This window comes from Lonchura striata, chromosome 5, assembly GCF_050655825.1.
Source record: "Lonchura striata isolate lonStrDom1 chromosome 5, ASM5065582v1, whole genome shotgun sequence".
Taxonomy (NCBI): Eukaryota; Metazoa; Chordata; class Aves; order Passeriformes; family Estrildidae; genus Lonchura; species Lonchura striata.
In genome coordinates this window covers 61,860,728-61,881,439 of record NC_140707.1, presented here as the reverse complement: position 1 = coordinate 61,881,439, position 20,712 = coordinate 61,860,728, and the positions used below count along the sequence as shown (strand labels likewise).

Genomic DNA, 20,712 nt, shown 5'->3' with positions numbered 1-20,712 from the left:
TAATTTACACATGAGGCAATGCTGGAATAAATCACACTACTCTGTTCACTGCTGTAAAGTTTCACCCTAATGCCTAAAACACTATGCTCCATAAAAAATAAGTGAGTAGATACAAATATATTGCTCTCGGGAGACCATACCAACAAATGTGTTTTCCAACTTCCATGAATTTCAGTTATAAAGCATTCACTTAACACAACAGCAACCGTTTTTCAATTCCATAGCTGAACATTTAATCCCACAACTCAGTTATTTAACTCTTTCCTAAAACCAAAACAAAGCCTCCAGATCATAAAAGAAAGCTGAAATACCATTCAAATAACTAACAATGTAATTCAGCTATACATTTGTTCTGAAATACTATTGGTGTGATAGTCAGAACCATTTTTTTCCAGGTTTGCACAGATAACATGCTTATCCCAAGTCTTTCAAATAACAGGTGATCCAATGCAGCAAAAACAATCTAAGCAAGACCCACCACACAATAATCAATAACAATAACAATCTGGGGAGGGAACCCCATAACCAAAGCCCTTACTATTTGTATCCTATTTATTCATCTTTCAAACCAGAGATGGAAACACCAAGCTATTAAATAATAAAAAGGACAGGTAGACTGCTACATCCATATTATTTCTCATCTTTCTGCCTTAAAAATGACATAGATCTTTCAGTAAAGCAGAACTGTTGCAAATGTAAAGCCTTGGTTTTAGTTCTGATCCATTAAAACTTGCTCAAAAGAAAGAAGTCTGGAGTTTTAAATTTTTTGTTCTGAACATGACCAACACTCATAATGACCTTTCTGACAGAGAAACTGTTAAAAGAATCTTCAGACCTAAAGAAGTGCTCAAGCCAAACACAGGTCCTACAGTCTCTTGTTCAGGATATTAAAAGTCTCAAGAAAACCAGAACAACAAGGAAGAAACTTCTCTCTTGGTGTACTGACCGTGTTACTTCCCAATCAGAATGAACAATGGTTAAAGACTAGAGAGTGGAAGAAAACATCTCTCAAAGACTGTGACAATACAACTGCCCCAGGTCTAGCCACCACAACTCTCAATACATATTTCAGTTTGGACCCAAGGATGTTTATGCAGTGCTTGTCACCCATCACCCCTCTTTGGTTCATAGAGAGGCCAAGCCTTGGGAGAGCACTCCAGTAGCACAGCAGCAGCACCCCAGTGCTGAAGTGTGTTTGGTACATGGCATTATCTTAGAGCTAGCCCACAGTAAATGCAGAGACACTGGATACCCCAGCCCTCACCACAAACTGTTTTGCTTTACAGATTTCTTTCTCTTGTCCCATAGTTCCTGCTAAGGTGGACATAGCACGTGCTGAAGTGCAGCCTCACAGAGCTAGTGCACCTTAGATATGCCTCTTTCAGCCCTTCAGCTGCAAGACCCAGCAGTACACCAGTCAAGAAAAGGCTTGTCTGTATGCCACCAGTAGCCAACCCCAGCCTACACCGGGGTCTGCAACCAACCCCCCAAATTTATAAATGGATCTCTTCTCACTTCTCAGTAGAGAAAGGTCTCAAGCCTTGCAAAACATATAAATGCTTAACTTAAAAATTGTATAAAATATTTAGTCCCAAAGGACCCCTCATTAGTTTATTAAAACCTCTGAACACAGAGGAAATCACTTATTTCCAAACTGAAATACAGCTACCATGAGGACTTCTCACACTATCTAGCACAAAAGGGAGCAAAAGCAAGAATCTACCCTCACACCTCCTCCCTGGCATGGCATTATACAGAATTCACTAAATTTTAATAGATACATATTTTACTATGAGAGCCAAAATTACTAAGAATACTCATTTTTTTAGATTCAACCGGGTTTTGCCATGATCATTTCCAGAGTTTCAAAGTTCAGTCCTACTGAAGTCCACAATTTCTATCACCTGCACATTGTCTGGATTTTGCTTCTTACCCCAAATCACATCAGTAATTATTTACTGTGTTACACTGAGGTATTATACATGTGCTTTATAACACTGCTTCATATAATACATGGACAGCAACTCCTTAAATTCAATCTTAAAATTTAATTCAAAATTCAATCTTTAGGTTCACAGTGAGTAACTTAAAAACGATGGCATAGTCCTGTCTGCCACTGCCCTATAATTCTGGCCTGCATTTGGTAGGAATGCAGACACTGGTTTGAATAAAGACTGGCCTGAGCCTCAGAATATGCTAATGCCTGCAAGGTTTTTATCAGTTTAGATAAAGACCCCGTTGCCCCCTGTGGCCCAGCCAGCCTTGCTGGACCACCCATGTAGCCACAGACCTCGGTCACCTCCAAGAAGCCGCCCTCCGGCACCACACAGTTCATCGGGCACTGCAGTGGGACAATGTGGGTGACACCCAAACCCTGACCTACCTGCTCCAGGGCAGCACGAGGACCCACCTGCCACATCCTGCAAGCTCTTTAAAGCAGCATCTCCACGGGGGAGATGGAAGGATGCTTTCTAGGCAGCAAGAGATCTGGGTAAAACAGCTTGTGAATTGCTGCATAGGGAAGGGGAAAAGGAAGCAACAAAATGGTAGTTGGTTTTAGTAAGCATAAAATAAATATGAAACTGTTTCTCAGGATCTTTCTCAGGTATCAAAGGGACTTTTTTTTTTTTTCACCAAAGGAAAAAAAAATAAAGAGCTGCTCCTAATGCTTCTGACTTCAGGGTACAGAAGCCTTTAACAGCCTCAAGGAAATTCTAGACACCAGTGCCCAGTTAGCCCCACTTGAATGTACAGGAGCTGTACTGGGAAACGTCAAAGGCTGTTTCAGTCTACTATGTTTTCCAACACAGTTGTAAGGAAAAGATCTAATTTTCATAAAATACAAGGTTCATTACAAAGTTTTAATTTGAAAATACTTGCCTTTACTAGCTTGAAAGAAAGGTTGTTTCTCTATTTACATATTGAAATGTGCTCATCTATTCTGCATCTTAGGAGCCTCACATTTCAAAGCTTTAGGCTCCTGTTCACACTCAATTCTCAGATGACTAAAAGCCAGTAACAATGCTTCACCTATTGGCCTGCAACAGATTATAGAAGTCATACTTAAAACCAGAAAAGATGTTTTCATTCCTGTCTGCAGGAATCTTGATGGAAGTTTCCAATCAAATACAGGGTCTATGCCATTAAGAAATGCAAACTGATTTTATCACAATGAAGTGTTTATTTCAGATTTTAAATCCAAAACGGCGATTAGTTTCTACATTTCGTAATACCTAAAAACAATGCTAGAGATCTCCAATGCTAGTTTTCAAATGAATGTAATATATTTATTCAGTAATCTGTCATTTCAAAGCAAGATGAAAATATGATAGACCATGTCAGATTTTACCCTTTGGAAGTAATGGAGTATGGACAATCTCACTTAATTACTTTTCAAAGAATTAATTTAGTGAAATCATGTTAACATATCATTATCCCCACCCCAACTCCCTAAAAAACCTCAGGGAGCTACTTCCATATTTTAATTATGTAATGGACGAACATTTTAAATTGTGAATCATGGAAGAAGAGCTTCATCCACAGCTCCTTTTGCACTCCCTTTAAGCTTTCACAATTCCTTATGGTTGCCCAATTAGTGTCATTTGCAAAGAGCAAGCACACGACAAAAAATGTAGTCATTACACTATTTCATACAAACTTCCTACTTATTTTCTCTCATCATCCTCAAGATTTTAGAGATCAAAAGACAGGTTCTTTATTACAGCTTCACAAAACTTCTCTTGACAAAAGAACTGCACATCAACTTTAAAATCTTCATCTTAAATTCCTAAGGAAAGGAGAAAGAAGAGGGAAGTCAGAATAAAACCTATTAAAATGTATGTCACTGATTGGTGCACTCCCTCACTGTCTCCTCACGTATATCCACTTTTTAATAATGTACTTTTAATATGATTTTAATCTTATTTGAATTATTTGCACGTGGTTTAAGGTTCTATAAAAGAATTTCAGATTTGCTATTTTTAATCAGAAATTAAAACATATATTTTATCAGCTCCTTAAAGTACTATTAAATTTTTTAAAAACTCCTTGAAGATCAGATAAAGCATGTTTCTCTGCTGAGAGCCCAATGCTTTAATTTGCAATTCTGTATGTTGTTTTATTCATGATAAAATACTTGATACTTGTAGCTTCTCTTCATATTGCTAACACTGACACAGATTCTCTGTTGAGGTTTAACTATCACTAGAGGATTCTTTCATGACTGGTCTACATTTTCATTTGTTTTTAGAAGCTTAGTTAAAAAAAAAGGAAAAAAATTAAATTCCAGTAACTATAATTAACACCATTCATGACTAATACAAGTGTTAATAATTCATGTTTTGGAAATAAATAGCTAATTAAAGGGCAACAAATTCAGTTTACTTATATAGTGTCTTATTAGCAATAATAGTTTGAGCTCTAATAAGCTAACAATATATATTGTGCAAGTGTCCATTGCAGCAAGTTATTTTTAATTCATAGCATACTGATTTATTCTGCATTCAATTACTGCACATACCAACAAAAAAAGTGTTTCTGTACGCCACCTCTCCCTCTGCTTTACTCCAGTAGTGAAGAAAAATATTCTAGAATCAACTTATACTCTGTATAGCTCCAAAATGCATAAAACTGACACAATGTAGAGTCCAATTCAGCATTTCAGTTAAGAGTTTGACTGCAAGAGCCAGAACAAATCTCACTGAAAGAAAAATTAAGAAAATACTGTCTAAGCAATGCTGTCTAAAGTAATAAAATCTTATGTCCTACAAAACTGGTAGAATATTCAATAGAATATTCAAGTGGGGCATGGCCTCCATTCAAAACATGCTGCTGTTCTGGAGAGAAGAGGTCGAGAGATGAAACGTGGGAAAGCCTGATTTGTCTCTCTGACTGTGTTGTTTTCAACTTCTGAGAAAAACAACATGAGTAATGCTATTAACATGTTTGCAACATCTTTTTGAACTTGCTTGCAACACCTTTTCCTACACAGAATGCATGAATCTGCCCAGTGAACACTGAATTAAATCCAGTTTTGTTTTGCATTATTGCTAGGAAGTGATCACAGTAAAACAAATTACAGTCTCTTCCAGCCCTTGACAGATTTGAACCAGTGCCCTGAAAGCTACAAGGCTCAACTTACCATTGTTCCTTCCCTAACCCATTCCATATTGTGTGACTTTGGTCCAGCTGTAGGAAGAGGGTAACTGGCTGCATTTAGTAAGGTTGAGGAGAGGAAGTGTGAGAGTCAAATGGGAAAGAAGAGACAACTACCAAAATAATACTGTCCATAGAGATTTCCTGTTTGTGGTGCTCACTTCCTCACTGATAGGCATTGCTCCACTTGCACATACAGGAGTCAGAGAGAAGAGGTACACATATTCAATTTGTTTTCAGGAATGGAGGAGAATTACAGAAGCAGAAGATTCAAACCATAAATAGAGTGACAAAAACTGAATCACACAATTTACTTTTCATGACTTAAGAGTGACTGACAATTATCAAAATTATCACTTATCAAAAATCTTAATATGACTTAGTGATTTTGAGGCGAGGGAGCCAAAAGGAACTGTTACTTCTTAAGAGGTTTTTTTTTTATTATTGATCTGTTCAGCCTGGAGAACAGGAGACCTCATCACAGTCTACAGCTTCTTCATGAGGGGAAGAGGATGGGCAGCCACTGCAGTGACCAGTGTTAGAACCAGAGGGCAGAGGCAGAAGTTGTGTCAAGGGAAGTTTAGGTTGGATATCAGGGAAAGGTTCTTCATCCAGAGTGCTTGGGCACTGAACAGGGTTCAGAAGCATCTGGACAATGCTCTTGGCACATGGCATGCTTCTGTATCGATAGTCCTATGCAGGGCTAAGAGTTGGATGATCAGACCCTTGTGGGTCCCTTCCAACTCTGCATATTGTGTAATTATTCTGCTCTTTTTTAAAAATAAATTATAGCATAGTTTGCATAAATTTAAATTTTTCTCTAACTGTAAATTTTTTACTAACAATTACTCTTCAGGTAATCTGTTAAACAGAACTGTAATTAATATTATGGAGTCCCTTGCCAAATACATCAATTTCATTAAGAAATAATGTTTCACACTTTTTTTTTACTGCTTTACCCAGATACTCTGAAGTTGAACCTTCTGTCAAACAAGGCATTTGTAGTTGCAGGAATGGCCATTTGACAAGCATGATTTTCCCAGTAGCTCATGAAGGACATTTAAAAGATGCTACAAGTTCCAAAGAAATCATAGATAAATTTTCACTTCCATCTTTAAGTCTACATAGGCATTTTGCAGGAATTCCAGATTTCACCCTTTACGTTTCACATACCTAATAATCCTGCCCAGAGCTATTACTGTGGGGAAGGCTGTGTAAATAGATAGAGAATAGATAGATAGGGATCTGTGGTCAGAGGACCTACAAAACTCTGCCCACACCCTACATGTCTTCCCAACCTGTCTATAATCAGCACTGATCACAGCTGCAGCTTAGTAAATCAGCTGGAGGCGAGATGAGCACTGTCTCCAATTCCAGTATGTGTCTTGTTTGGTAGGGTTTCATGTTCAGTATGGTTCTCTCCACCAGTTTTTAAGCAGATGCTAAAAACCTCAACATTATCTCACCTTATCAGTATCCTTCCACTTTTACCTTCAGTTTAAATAACGCATGACTAACAACCTGATTGACTGTAGATAAACATACTGGCTTTCTACCTAAAAGTAACTCCTATACCAAGAAAGGTATCTATAACCAGGCACAGTTAATATTATCTAAGCTGTACCTTATAACATGCAAAATAAACCAACAGAGTCCTTCATTACCTGGAAAGTGACACGTAAGTTGATAACTGTCCTATAACTGTCCTTGGGCTTTAAGAGGATTTATTTTAGTGTCTTTCTTAAAAATAAACAAACAGAACAGACAGAGCAATTAACAAAACATTTTGTGCATCTGAAGACTGTCCTCTGAAACTGAAGATGGAGATACCAAACAAATTAATAGCTATGATCAACTCCTCCAAAGCAGGCACGCACTTTCTGCTCAGTTTACAACTAAGGAAACTAAGGCATCAAGAATGAAATAAGTTGCCTAAAATCACATTGGAAGTTTGTATTTCTTGCTTTGATGTTATCTCAGATTGACACTTGTGTTCATTAACACAGTACTTCTCAAATGCCAACTGTAGCTTTACTATTCTGTAAAAAGGAGTTTGAAGAAAGTAGGTGGCTTTGAACTAGCTGTGCTAAATATTTGCCCTAGATTTTTACATGCAGCTCAAAACTAACATATTTTCCTCACCCTCTTTCTTCGCTCCCTTCCTTCTCCACTTACCTTATTTTTTACACATCACAAGCCGTAAAAACACATTACTAAATAATCATGAAAACTAAATCTGCATGTGAGGGAAGACCCAAATTCTCCCTAACCCAGGGCCCTTTCTAGAAAGAAAGGAGCAAGTTGGGGGCAAATCTGCTCTCATATTAACTTTTTTCTCCCTGACCAGGTCCTCCACAAGACAAGGTCCTGTTCCCTCATCCCCATCACAGCTTCCTGCCCATTACTGCTCCCTCCCTCCCAGTGCCCTCTTGGGCTCCCACCCACGCCAAACAAGGAGAATGCATTGAGAAGTGGGAGGGGCTGCAGCCATCCTTGGCCCAAGCTAGACCTTGGTTGCTACCCCACAGGTAACCCACAGATATTTTTTCAGGAGCACAGCCTTTGCATCCTGATATTTTGAAATAATACATACAGGCCATCTCTTTATCATTTATTCTGTTTGAGAGCACCAGAAAATTCCACCATGTCTTTTCTTGTGCAACTAAAATGAATCCTATTCAGAACAGGAACCTTTACAGCATACAACAATGATCACTTTGAATGCTTACCAGCTATTCTGTATTTCACTTTACCATATACTAAAATCATATTGTCTTTCTATCTCTACCACTTGCTTATTTTGTTTGGTTTCTTCTATATGTCTGCCCTACTCCCAACTTCACATCATTTTCCATACTGCCCATTATACATGCAAAAGCTTTCCAGTTTCCTGTAAAGCAATTTTATTTACATCTTTACAACATCAAAACCCTCACTGGCATCTTCTAGTTGTATTTTCTTCCTCATGGGCCATGTGCAAAATACCTGATTACCTCAAGGCTGTACTCACAGGCTTGATTATCTTTAATTTCTCATCTCATTTAATATAGTCTCACTAAAGGCTAACTTGTTAATTGAAGGGCTTCTGAATTCAACCACTTTTTTTTGTAAGCACAGAATAATACAAACTTACAACAGCCCTTGAGGTTGCTATCTACAATGAGACAAAGCTAAGCAAGTGATTTGTTCTAGAAACATATTCTAGAATATAATACTTAAGGATTAACTAAGATTTTAAAACCTATGTACAGTATAAATCCATATGGCTTATTTCCACCGAGTATAATAGATGCTCAGAGTTACCAAAACAACATGAGGGCCAGTCCACAGGAATAAGCTACTCTGCTTTTTCAAACTATTCAGAAAGTGATGCTACTCCTTCTGCTCCCACATGCAGGTTACTATCATGACCATTGTAAAAGCAAAGCTCAGGGAATGCGGTAGGAAGACAGCTTGCTTATAAATGGATTAGAGTATAAATTTTGAAATACAATGCTGTATGTTTCCTTATTAAAAACACTTAAAATGAAATATTTATTAAGTTTAGGCAAAACAGGCATCTGCTATTAGTGTACAACCCCTGTACACAGTCATAGTTTTCTCTCCTGAAGAGCTCCAAAAATACAGTGTCACTGCACAATGCACAGCCCACGCACACAACTCCTGCTACACTGAAAAAACTGCTCTCACAATCTCCAGGTACACACATACCAAGTTTTCTGCAAATCTGTCTCTTTCTTGCACCCTACCACAAAGAAAATAAAGTGAAATTTATCATCCTCACAGCTTCCAAGGAAAGAGGCAGCTATGTCTGATGTAGTTGCTGTCATGAAGCAATTTTGTATGAACCTGACTTCAGCTGTTCAGACAGCAGTAGAAAGCAGAGACCACTGCTAAAATGTAGAGGAATAAGAGATCTACAAATATGAAAGATGAGATTATGAATGCTCACAATTTTGCTCCTAGAAAGCAAGAACTCATATCAAAGTAAAGTATTTTGAGATTACAGTTTACCATGAAGAACTCTCTGTAGTATTTAGAATAGCGGATTTATTTCCCTCAAGGAAAATGTTAGCTACTTGAATAATCCCAAGAACTATGCAGGCCAATCTCCAATACTGCCTGTGAGGACACTGGCAGCTCCTCACCTCCTTCCTTTTTTACGACCCATCACTGCAGCCTGCCAGCTCCCCTGTCATGCTGCCACCCAGGTGACGCCACCACCCCAATAACCCCTACTTTAAAAAAACAGCAGAAAGAAAAATCAGTAACTGCAGGCCAACTCCCGGAACTCCGCACAGGCATCTCGCACCTCAAGGCCGCCCTTGGCCGGCGCAGAGCGGCGCCGGTGGGCTCTGGAGCGGGGGCGGGCAGGGGCTGAACGACACCTGCCCCCGCCGCGGCGTCCCACTGCGCCCCCGGGGTCACGGGCAGCTCATGCATATAAATACACGTCTTAGACACACATATATATATGTTTATTTATATATATGTATATATGTGCTTGTATGTTGGTATACGCGTAACGGAGAGACGCAGCGGTGGGCGATCGCTTGAGCTACCAGATCTGCCTTTGGGAAAGATGCACACAGACATCTCCAGCATCCACATAACGCACACGTATCTCCGCATATCCCCATGAAGGACGTGCAGAAGTTGCTCGCAGAGGCGCCCCGAGGTCTGGCAGGTTTCCCGCCGAATAACGGGGGAGGCTGAAGGGGGTGAAGTTTCCTCCCTCCTCCTCCTCTTCTCGCCGAGTTGCGCCGCGGCGCCGGGCGGCCCCGGGCGGAGGAGACGCCGGCGGCAGCCCGGAGCAGGCCCGCTCCCGGCGCTGCCTTCCCCGCGCCGGCCTCCGCCTCCGCCCCGCCGGAGCGCCGGGACCCCGCCGCTGCCGGGCCGGCCGCCGCCCTTACCGTTGCAGAACTGGAGCAGCGAGGAGGTGTCGTAGAGGCTGCTGTAGCTGGAGAAGCCGTCCTCCATCCTGCCGCCGCGCTCCCGGCGTCCCCTCGGCTGTCCCGGCGGCCGCCCGCTGCCTGCTCGCCCACACGCTGCGGAGCGGAGGCGGCTGGGGCCGCGGCGGCCTCGCTGCCTGCCTCACTCAGTTGCCATGGCAACCCATTCACTCCGCCGCGGCTGGGGCGGCGGCCGCTCCGCTGCGCTCCGCCGCCGAGGCGCGGGGGGAGAGCCGCGGGGCGGGCCGGGGCGGGCCGGGGCGGGCCGGGGGGCGGCAGGGCGGGCGGGGAGCCGGCTCCGGGCCGCGGAGACGAGGACGGGCCGCGCGGTCCCTCTGCCGTGCCGGGGCTCTGCCGCCGCTCGGCCACACCGAGCGTCCCGATCGGGCCGAGGGGGAGCAGAGGCGCTGCCCGGCCCTGCGGCGGGAGATGGCCGCCGATCACCCGGGGTTAACCCCGAGTACCGCCGCGGACTCGGTTAGGGCTGGAGCGCCCCAGCGTGCGGGGCAGGGGTTTTGCGGCGGCAGCTGTGCGGCCGGGGAGCCCCGCGGACTCTGCCTCAGCATCCCTCCCTGCCGCCTTATCCGGGGCTCCTCTCGGTCCTTCCACCGAAGCAACAGCCTGCCTGTAATTGCACCTTACGCCCTCCACTGATTTCAGTGGCGATCCTCCTGGCTACAGGATGGAGCTGTCACGATAACATTGTAACTGACACTCTCTTAGAAAACCGAAAAGAAATATACACATTGTAATTCCTTATGGCATTTTATACAGTTTAAACTAAGTAGTTTGAAGAGCGATACGCTTTCCCAATACAGGATACTAAAAGAGCTTTGACTGTTTAACATGTTTTTATCTAGGTATATTCATGATGTCCGTTCGTGATGAGATGAAGGTAGTGGCCCAAAACTGGTGGCTAGTAATATTGTAAAATTATTTGATACATTTTGGGCTTCAATTTCTGTGCTGAGGAATGTTGAAGTGTCCAGTGACTGAAAGGCATTTTTAGTTCAAGGTCCTCAAGAGACACAAGCGAAATAGTTCATTGCACATCTATAGCACCTTTCATCTTGAAAAATGCTGAAGCACTTAACACATGTCTTCAGTCTCCAGTCCTTTCAGAAGCTTTCTGCAGGGCAGTTCCATCATGTGGATCCATTTACAGGCGTGGGTTTGGTATATGTGAGTCTTTTCACCAACCACTAAACCGTGGCAGTGCTAACACAAAAGCGTGCTATAAAATTAGGCAGAGATATCAGTTCCATGTTAAAGCAGAGTGAAAAGTGCTCCCTCTTGAATCGCCAGTGCCAATATTGGTAGAGTTGAAGTCATCTCCAGCACGAGCCTCATATGCTTAAATTGTATCAGACAAAAACAACCGCATTTCATAGCTGTGGGCTATAAATAACAGAAAATTGTGGTAATTTAATGATATATTTTTAAAAACCAAAACCAGAGATAAAAAAAAAAAAGAGAAATACTTCAAAACTACAAAGGTGTACAGGTATTCTTAGTGTTTGAAATGAGACATGACTGTTTCTCATCTTTAAAAACAACACAGAGCCCTTAGGTTTTCTCATGACTTTCTCATTCATAAGCCATCAAAAGTTTCAAAGATGCTATATTATTCTAAAGCATTTTACAAATGGAGAAAGACATATATGGGATTTTTGGCAGACAAATTGCAACAATAGAAAAATTAAGCTCATTTTCAGTAAAAATTCTGACTAAACATTTCCTTCATTTTGAAACATTATTGCCATCATTTGGTTATTATTTTTGAGGTTGAGAAGTGTTTTAGTGTGCTTATTTTCCACCATCTTGAGACAAGAGGTGTGCTCACCAGAGGATGTCAATATTATTTTAACTCTACCTCCTTCTGATGTCTAAGTTTTGGAAAATAAAATTATGAAACCTATGCTATCTAAAAGTATTATGTTTCTAATAAAAACTGTGTTGTCAGTGAGATTGCTAAAAAGATAAGAGAAGTAAATGCCCGGTAGCTTTTATGAAATTTATCAAGGTAAGAGAAAGACCAGAAAGAGGCAATGCAGCTCCATTTCAGAGAGTAGAAATTAAAAGTCACTTAGAAACTCAAATCTAATATATCCTTGGTGAGAGATGCAACACGTAAAACCTTACAATAGATTTCCCACTGAAATTAACAGTGACGGTGTCTGTGAAACCTTTCAGCTCAGCATGCTGCAAATCAGCTCAGAGATGTGACAGAAAATGGTCTCAGCTCCAGTCTCCAGATGCTGTTATGATTCCATTATACTCTAAGAGCAAGGCTTAGAAGAGGGAAACACTTTCATAATTTAATGATTTTGAGACCTGTAACAATCTCATTATACTAAACTGCACCACAAGGCATGAAATGAAAAAGAAATTCTGTCTGGCTGTGAGAACAATGGCACAATGGATTAGAAGGATGCACTGATGTGTCTCTAGGAATTCTTATAGTATGGTGAAACATCAAAAAACTTTTAGTTATCCATTTTTCAGTATACTGTAGCCTGCATCATTTGTACATTTCAAAGCCAGTTCTTTGGTAAGTGTGAAACCATAAAGGTGGGAATGTGGCATCCTGAGCAGTACAGTGGGGCTGGTGTATCGGGAAAGGATTTGTTGCTGTACACTTGTGCACACTGACTGCTAGCAGTCAGAAACTGTATGATGTTACCTTTTTGAAAGCTGTATTTTATACTTAATGACTTAACTTTTGTTTGTCTTGAGTAGTGTAATGCAAATTACTTTTAGCTAAGTGAGAATAAAAGAGCTTTCACCTATCCCTCGCTGAATTTTCAGGAGTTCATATACTCCAATATTAGGACAAAGAAGACTTGCTTTCACTCCCTGTTACCAGGCTGTAGTCAAATTTCACCAAATCACAGAATATTCTGAGTTGGGAGGGGTTCACTAGGATCACCAACATCCAATTCCTGAAAATGCTGATGTTCCCTTTATCCCTTCTGAAAACAGGATTGGGCTGCTTTCACCCTGTGGTGGTAGCTTGGACAGCCTGCCCTTCCCAGCTGTCCCCTGGGTCTGTGCTGAATGCCACTGCTTCCAGCGGCTTTGTGTGGGGGAGGTGGCACTGGCTAAGGGAAGGACGCTGGGATCTGGCTGCCAGTGGCAAAGCCCGCTGTGCAGAGCTGCTGATGGCATCAGGTGCAGTGAGCTCTTCTGTGCAGAGTTTACAGGAGGTGAAGGCTCAGTTCACCGCAGAGACTGGAGGGCTCTTCTTTCAGGTCAGTGCAAAGCCTGTCTGCTGAACAGATCAGGGAAGCTTGGATAGCTGCTGTGCACACGGAATGTACATTGTAACTAGAGAAATCTTCATCAGGCAAAGCATCTAGCACCATCAGCAAATGTGCTGGTTTTGCTAAAATTTATCATTGGATATAATTATAGCATCTGTTTTACCATGACTAACTTTTGAAGATCCCCTCAAGCTCTTTAGCAATCATTTGATGGGTCACATTTACGGCAGCGTGATCAAAGGGAGCTAAGCTCATTTCTGTAGCTCCCCGTGTTTCTATTTAACATGTAAGAGTCCATTTCACCATTCACAGTCTTACTTAATGCAGCAGTTGGCCTCTGCTTGAGTCTGGAAGTTTTTAAATTGTATGCTTGTTCAAGGTTTGCTTTTCCTCTGTGAGTCAGAAGTTTCATCCATTAAAAAGCTGAAGTGCTGCAACACTTGGTGCCTGGGCCTAGACTGCAATCCAAAACACAAGGTACCATGTGTGTGCTTCTCCCTGAATCATTTCATTCAAAACAGAGGAAATGGGCATCTTTTCCAGCTGTTCATCCCCAGCACTGAGAGCTGGATGGTCTGAAAGCTGGCATCATAGCACAGGCACAGTGCCCTGCCTCAGCATTGGAGGACAGAGTGCTTTGACAGAAGCTGCCAGGGCTGAGCAGCACAACACCCAGCAGCAGCAGCAGGAGCAAGCTGCACACAGCAGGAGCCCTAGGGAAGGAATAGCCAATGCCTGGTTTAGGAACTAGCAGGATGAGGCCAGCACTCAGCAGAGAGAAGCTCTGGGGTTAAGTTTTGGATTTAGATTCCTGAAATCTGATGAAATCCTGATTTATACTTTTTTTTTTTAATGTTTATTTGTTTTCCCTTTCTATTCAGAAAGCAGCAGCAATGTTTGGGTTTTTAAAGAGAATTTCATGCAGTGAATATATTGTTTTCATTCTGCAGAAGTGGCTTTTTCTCACTGCTAAGACTACCTTAAGGTACTGGCTGTCAGGATCCCATCATAGGCTCAAAAAAGGTTTCCTGTCCTAGTGTGGTAGGAAAGGAAGAAGTGCCTTGCTGCCCAGTCTCCTTTGTGAGAACACTTCAACCACTGGAATAATCATTAATTCTAAATAGCAGGACTCCAGTGTTTCAGCCGCAGCAGGGAGCTTCATGAATGTCACTACAAAGCAGACTTCATGCATGTGGGAAAGATGGGGTATAAGAGGAGGATCACCATTATACCAGCACAGTCTGAGTGCATTAAAAATACAATATAGCAAATGTGGGATGAAGCCATCAAAGCTATGCAGGTTTAACAATCCAAATGAAAATATGTCACAATATGCATGTATATATCATGTTGTTTTGAACTACATATATTGGAATTATGGAAGTTTCCCTATAATTAATAAGAATAGTCTTAAACATATTGCCCTGGAAAAAAATACTGTCTTGCAGATTGGTTAGTTTGTAAATACAAAGAGAAGACTTTGAAGATGAAAAGAATAATGCTTTCCACATCTATGACTCTTCCTATTCAAAGATGGGAGGCTGCTCAGCAAACACTGATGCTTTTAGATTTGCACCACATTTTTGAAATAAATGTTTGCTTTATTTGCTTATTTGGAAAATGGGAAGAAAAACATGACACAGGCAAGGTCATGCTGGGAAGTCTGTGACAGAATCAAGCCATAATAACTACCAGTTATTGCACCATCTGCAATATGAGTCTACTGAGAATATCCTGCCCGTAAACACTGAAGATACTACTTGTATGGTTTGTTATGAAATGCTTTTGAGCACACTGTTTGTGGTAGAAACTCTCTTATGTTTGCAAGACCCCCCTAACACTTTGGGTTCAGTGCACATCAATGTATGTAATGGCTGAGTGCAGACTTACTACATCCACAGCTGTGACATTGAGATTTGAAACTGATGAGAAGCAAAATGTACTACAGATAAACAGGAATGCAACTCCTGTTCCATATTCCATTGCAATCTGCAAACAACACTTCTGAGATATTAATACTCTGTGAGATTGACAGGAAGAGGCACAGTGATGGATGGCATCACACAAAATGATCCCTCCACCCTTCAAAATTACTCCTTAGGAGTTTTCAGTTCTAACTCAGTTCTGCAACCCTATTTTTGGTGGCTGCAGCCCTCAACAGTCTGAAAGCTTTTGCTAGCAGAGCTCTTGGAGATCTATGAACCCAGGGGCACAAATCCTGCCTCCTGTGGCGGGCATTTCTGGTTTCAGGTACAATAGCTTTGGCACAGGTTCCCCAGTTCACCATTCAGGGTGCAGGAGGCTTATCCCTACAGGTCTGTGGCACTTCCCAGGGGGAATTCCCTTCCAGCACAAGGATCTTTCCTGCACCCACTGGAACCACAGGGGGCCCCAAAATGTAGGTATGGGGAAATTATTTCAGCAACTATGAAAAAGTAATGCTTCTGTGTGGCTTGCAGCACACTGACACCCTTCTGCACATGGCTGAGAAGAGTAGTTTTGTTTTAATTTCTATGCTATGATGATAAAGATGTTACTGTGACAGTATATATTCCAGAGATCTATTTTATATGTATATTTAAATAATACTTTGTTAAAATTTAATGTCTGAGTTATATAAAGCCACAGCTACATAGATCTGTACCTTCTGAATTATATTAGAGAAGAATGAGACTAGAGTAAGCTATAATATAGACATATTTCTTTAAAATGATATTTAAATAACAGCATAGCAAGTTGATATTTTAAGGTGTACACAAAAATTGCCATTTTTTTAACAAAGTGGTTCTATAGTACCCATTCTGTTCACTTTTTAGAAGGAGCATTTTAACTGGACTGTAACAATTCACACGAACATGTAAAACCCAGAAGTACAAAACAAGATGTTTGTCCAAAGGATACATCAGCTACACTGTGAGAAAGAAATCTCTCTCTTCTGCAAACAGGTACCCACAGTGCCTATGATGAGAAGGAAGGATCTCAGCACTCTATTTTATATTCCCTGGCTGTTAGGATAGTAGTTTAAACTTGTGCTTTACCAGAATTGATATTCCAAATTTCCCCATTTCTCATGTCATGGTTTCACTGTTTTTGGGATCCAGCACAATCAAGGGCATCTTGCGGGAACTGATATGTACCAGGAGAATTTACTGTCAGCCATATAGATAACAAAGCACACATAAAAATGTGTGGGTAAGACAAAGCACTGTGTTGGTTCAATATATTAATCTTAGAAGGGGCTAGACAATCTCATTTATGGCACTTTCTACATTTCTACATTACTGGAAACTTGCCCAGATACGGAAAATGAATGATGGCATATATCTTCTGAGAGATAGCTGGAAAAAATAATGTATTTCTTCTAGTGATTTCATATGTTATGCTTGCTTTTAGTGAGTGATTTATTGGAAAAACTGATTTGTGCTATTAAACAAGTAACAGGAAATAACTGCAGAGTTTACCTGTAATTTTAACTCCTGTCATCACATAAGCCCATTTACCACTTCAACTAATTTAACTTCAAGTTTTAGTTATCCATCCCTCTGTGTCTTTCACCAGATATAATATTAATTATGCCAAAAGAGGTAGGGGAAGGAAAAAGACAGTATTTCATTTGCAAGGTGTGGGTTATTTCTGCAGGGAACCATACCAGCTCCACTGGTTCAAACTCACTGAATTTCCATGCGCTTCCCTTGAGTGGGTGGAGGAGCAGGAGAGTGGATTGCAGTGTGACCTACAAGCACTAGGCAGGAATTTCAAACCACTACACTTGCAGATTCGTTTGATATCTTACAGAGCCCAAGACCACCTACATTGGCACCTTCATCCCTCCACTGCTCTTGCTGCCTCAGCTTATTTCTGCTTTCCCAGATCAAGATCACAAGACACAACCTGGGAATGGAAGGAAACAGTTAAATCATCAGCTAATCTAAGCTTGGCTGTCTGGAGAAAGAAGCAATAGGAAATAATCATTTCCTACAGTTTTCAACGTTACTTTACACTGATTTCCAGCATGGGCTGTAGCTTTTATTTTTGTGGGTAACTACCTTCCGAATTAAACTTTTTTATTTATTTTGGAACAGAATTTTCCTTGGAAGAAACTTTTTTTTCTTGTTCTGGTCTGTACAATCACCCAAGGCCCACAATGTGATCAAAGCAATCCTGTGTTAAATGTGTTTTTTCAAAGTAATTTCTTTCTGCAGGTTCATAGCAAGTGCATCCAGAAATTTAAATAAATTTCACTTTAGAACTCCTTTTAACATACAAAATGTAAGAAATAAAATGCAGGGAAGGAAGTGGTTGAACCAAAGAAACCTTATTTAATTGCCCAGAAACATAAATAGGCATCAGGGTTAACATGGCAGGATCAGGTCCATACAGTAATAAAATATGTGGCTTTGGTGAAAGAATTCTGATTGTTCTTAAAACACCTCTGCCAGCCAGTGCAAGGTGTAGGATTACTAATCCTCCTCAGGGTAAGCCATGCGTGGCATTCTTCTCTTTGGTGGTGGCATTCAAGAGAGTCCTGGATGGAGGAAAAAGTAATAGGGGCAATAATGGCAGTGTGTGAATGAAGCCCTGAGAACCAGCGAGGCCCTGCTGCCTGGCTGCCAGCCATCCAAGCATGAAGAACAATCGTACATTTGTCTCAGATACCAAGTTACCTAATTTTCAAAACGTTTCCTGATGCAGCCCTTTAATCTTAAGTATTTCACCACCTGACTTTTCTCTCTCAAGCTTTCAAAGAAATAAGAGAAAACCAGGAAGAAAAATGAAAATTATTTTGTCATTAGCAGTCATAATTCAGGAAAAAAAAGGTCAAGAAGACAAGATCTTTTCAACTTTTTTATGCTGGATAACCCCTCATTGTCCCACCATTTCTGACAGAATAAATGCTTGAATAAATAATAGAGTGAATCTCAAAAGAAGTATACGTATTGTATGCCATAAATTATACAAGCAGATGCAGTTATGAACAAGAGAATTAGGAACATAAAACCCCTGCAGTGTTCAATGGCTGGTCAAAGGCTGGACTTGCCAAGGGACACTCTGTGACCACCATGCAGTCCAAGCTAAGATCTTGCCCTATTCATCAGCCTGCAGCCCAGTTATGCAGGGGTCTACCACCTTTTCCTTTGCATTCTTCCTCTTAAACACCTCCTTAAATTTTTTTTTATTTTCATATCAGCAGCTTTTTAATGAATGTTTTGTCTTTAACCAACTTATGGTATATTTTACAGATGTCTGGGAAATCTTGCCCTGAATAATTTTGCATCTTCTGCCTAAACTATACCTCCAAAGATCCACATATTAAGGTGAATGAGTTTCCCTAAACTAAGGGATAGGTAGAATAGGTCAAGAGCTAATTATTCATATGTAACCTCACAGAGCACCATCAGCTTCAGCTGAATGCTTGTTTTCATTCCTTTTTATTTATTAGAAAAAGTGTTATATAGCTTTGTGGCACTCTACACAGAAATAATTACAAATAACCTAGCTGCCTAATGCTCATCAGAGATTCCACTCAATTAAACAGTCCTTTGGCAAAGTCAAAACTCTGGGTTCAGGTTTTTCAGATTTAAACATCCTTAATATCTTCTCATTCTTTTATGATGTCTTTTATTTCAAGATATCAGATATTTTTTATTCAGCACTCATTTCAGCAGGGGAAAAAGAGTTTTGCAATATTGATGCAATTTATTGTTGGTATGACCAATCAAGAAAATAAAGACATTTCAAAGAAGTTGATGGCATTCATTTCAGATATGTAAGATGTTTTAAAGAAAACCCACATAAGACTGTGGTAAAGGACATTTTTCCAACTTCACAAATAACATTAAATGCCATTTTTTGACCATGCAAGAGTAAGGAGTACATAATACTTTATGCTGGAAAAGAATACATGTGACTCATGAATTTCAGCTGTTGTAGATGTGAACTTGTGGAAAATGGTGCAATTAGAGGCCAGAAGCAGAGCAAAATATCTATTCAGCTCTACTGAGCAGATCAAAACTGCTGAAGGGCTGGAGAAAAAAAATGTCATTTTCTCTTTTGTTCATGTCCTCCATGGGCTACATTCTGCTTGGAGTTCCTTCATATTCAAAGAGTACAATTAAGGGAGACCCTTGGTATGATTTAGCATTTTTTATGTTTTCCATTTGTCTGATGAAGAGTGCTTGCTCTGTCATTCATTCACCACTTCCTTCCATGTGAAATTAGAAAATATGGCATATGAAATCTAAAACCCAGGTTTTTTCCATCCCTGCGTGTTTTCCCTTGGAACTCAGAAATTCAAGTTCTGCCAGTGTAGAGGAAGGGGAGGAAACGTAGTAATAAAGTTCCTGGCTTCATCACAAGCCCCTTTCTGACCTGACCAAGGGAAAGTGTGTGGAAAGGGATTGAACTATTCAGGATAAGTACAGATGAATGGCAGAAGTGCGTTCATGTAAAATCAGAAAGAAAAACCCACAAAATAAGATTTAAGCAGGGACAGTGATGTTACAAGATGTCATGATACAAATGCATAAGAAGAAGGCCAGGAGAGTGCTGGTTCAGAACTCAGGGGTGCGAGGCATCAAATGACAGACGTGAGCAACGTACAAGTGATTGATGATGTTTTGTGTCTGTTTTCATTAACACTGCATTTCAACAAATGTATTAAGACAATCCTATTGCTGATAAATGTAGTTACACCTTCCTTGTTTCATTCCACTCCCACTTCCTCACTGCTTTCCTTCATCCCTCAGTCACGGTGATCTGTAAGGGTGTGCAGAGATCTGGGTGGGAACTGCTCCAGCTGAAAATTATTCCAACAAATAGGTGGTAGTTACTAAAATCAATTAGTTCTGCAGTTTGATCCATCTCTTAGCTGTACCACACTCAATGTTTTATTTTAAATTAGCTAGATGTATTAACTTCATCCTATGATGCTTAAAGGGCAGACTGATTAGGTTTCTGAGTGACTGGATATTTAATGTGTCAGAGGATAAGAAACAGGAAAGCACAGGACATGTATTTTAAATTGGGAAAAAAAAGAATAGTAGATTATTGATCAGTTGATTAAATTAAATTTCTGCTCCAAAGTTTAGGATTCTTTAGACATACATGTGTGAGTGCTTATGTAATAGAAGGGAAGTGAGTAGCATTCAGTTTTCATTGTAAGAACAAAGTCTGTCAAACCAGCTTAGTTCTTCCCATGACTGTATTGTTCTTTGGACAGGGCAAAGGAGTTGTTGTTATGTAACTCAACTTCCATAAGGCTTTCTGCACGCTCATGACACTCTTAGAAGCAAATGAGGAAATGCAGCCTTGCTAACCCCACTACACCTGCTCAAACAGGTCTA

The 20,712-nt window shown here is 40.6% G+C and overlaps 1 protein-coding gene across 12 annotated transcripts in view; it reads right to left on the bottom strand.

The window, feature by feature from the left end:
• EML1 (EMAP like 1) overlaps positions 1 to 20,712 on the bottom strand; it is a 122,354-nt gene that overhangs the window by 69,556 nt on the left and 32,086 nt on the right. For 3 of the 12 annotated variants that reach the window (XM_085580720.1, XM_085580723.1, XM_085580724.1), the window contains exon 1: positions 10,068 to 10,260. The exons of 3 other annotated variants lie outside the window; for them this stretch is intronic. In XM_085580720.1, coding sequence (XP_085436846.1) covers positions 10,068 to 10,134 — 67 coding nt within the window. In that variant the 5' untranslated portion in view covers positions 10,135 to 10,260. Of the gene's footprint in view, positions 1 to 10,067; positions 10,339 to 20,712 lie in introns of those variants that run through there. 6 more of the 12 variants (XM_077783967.2, XM_021549680.3, XM_021549678.3 and 3 more) reach the window with 5 other exon arrangements.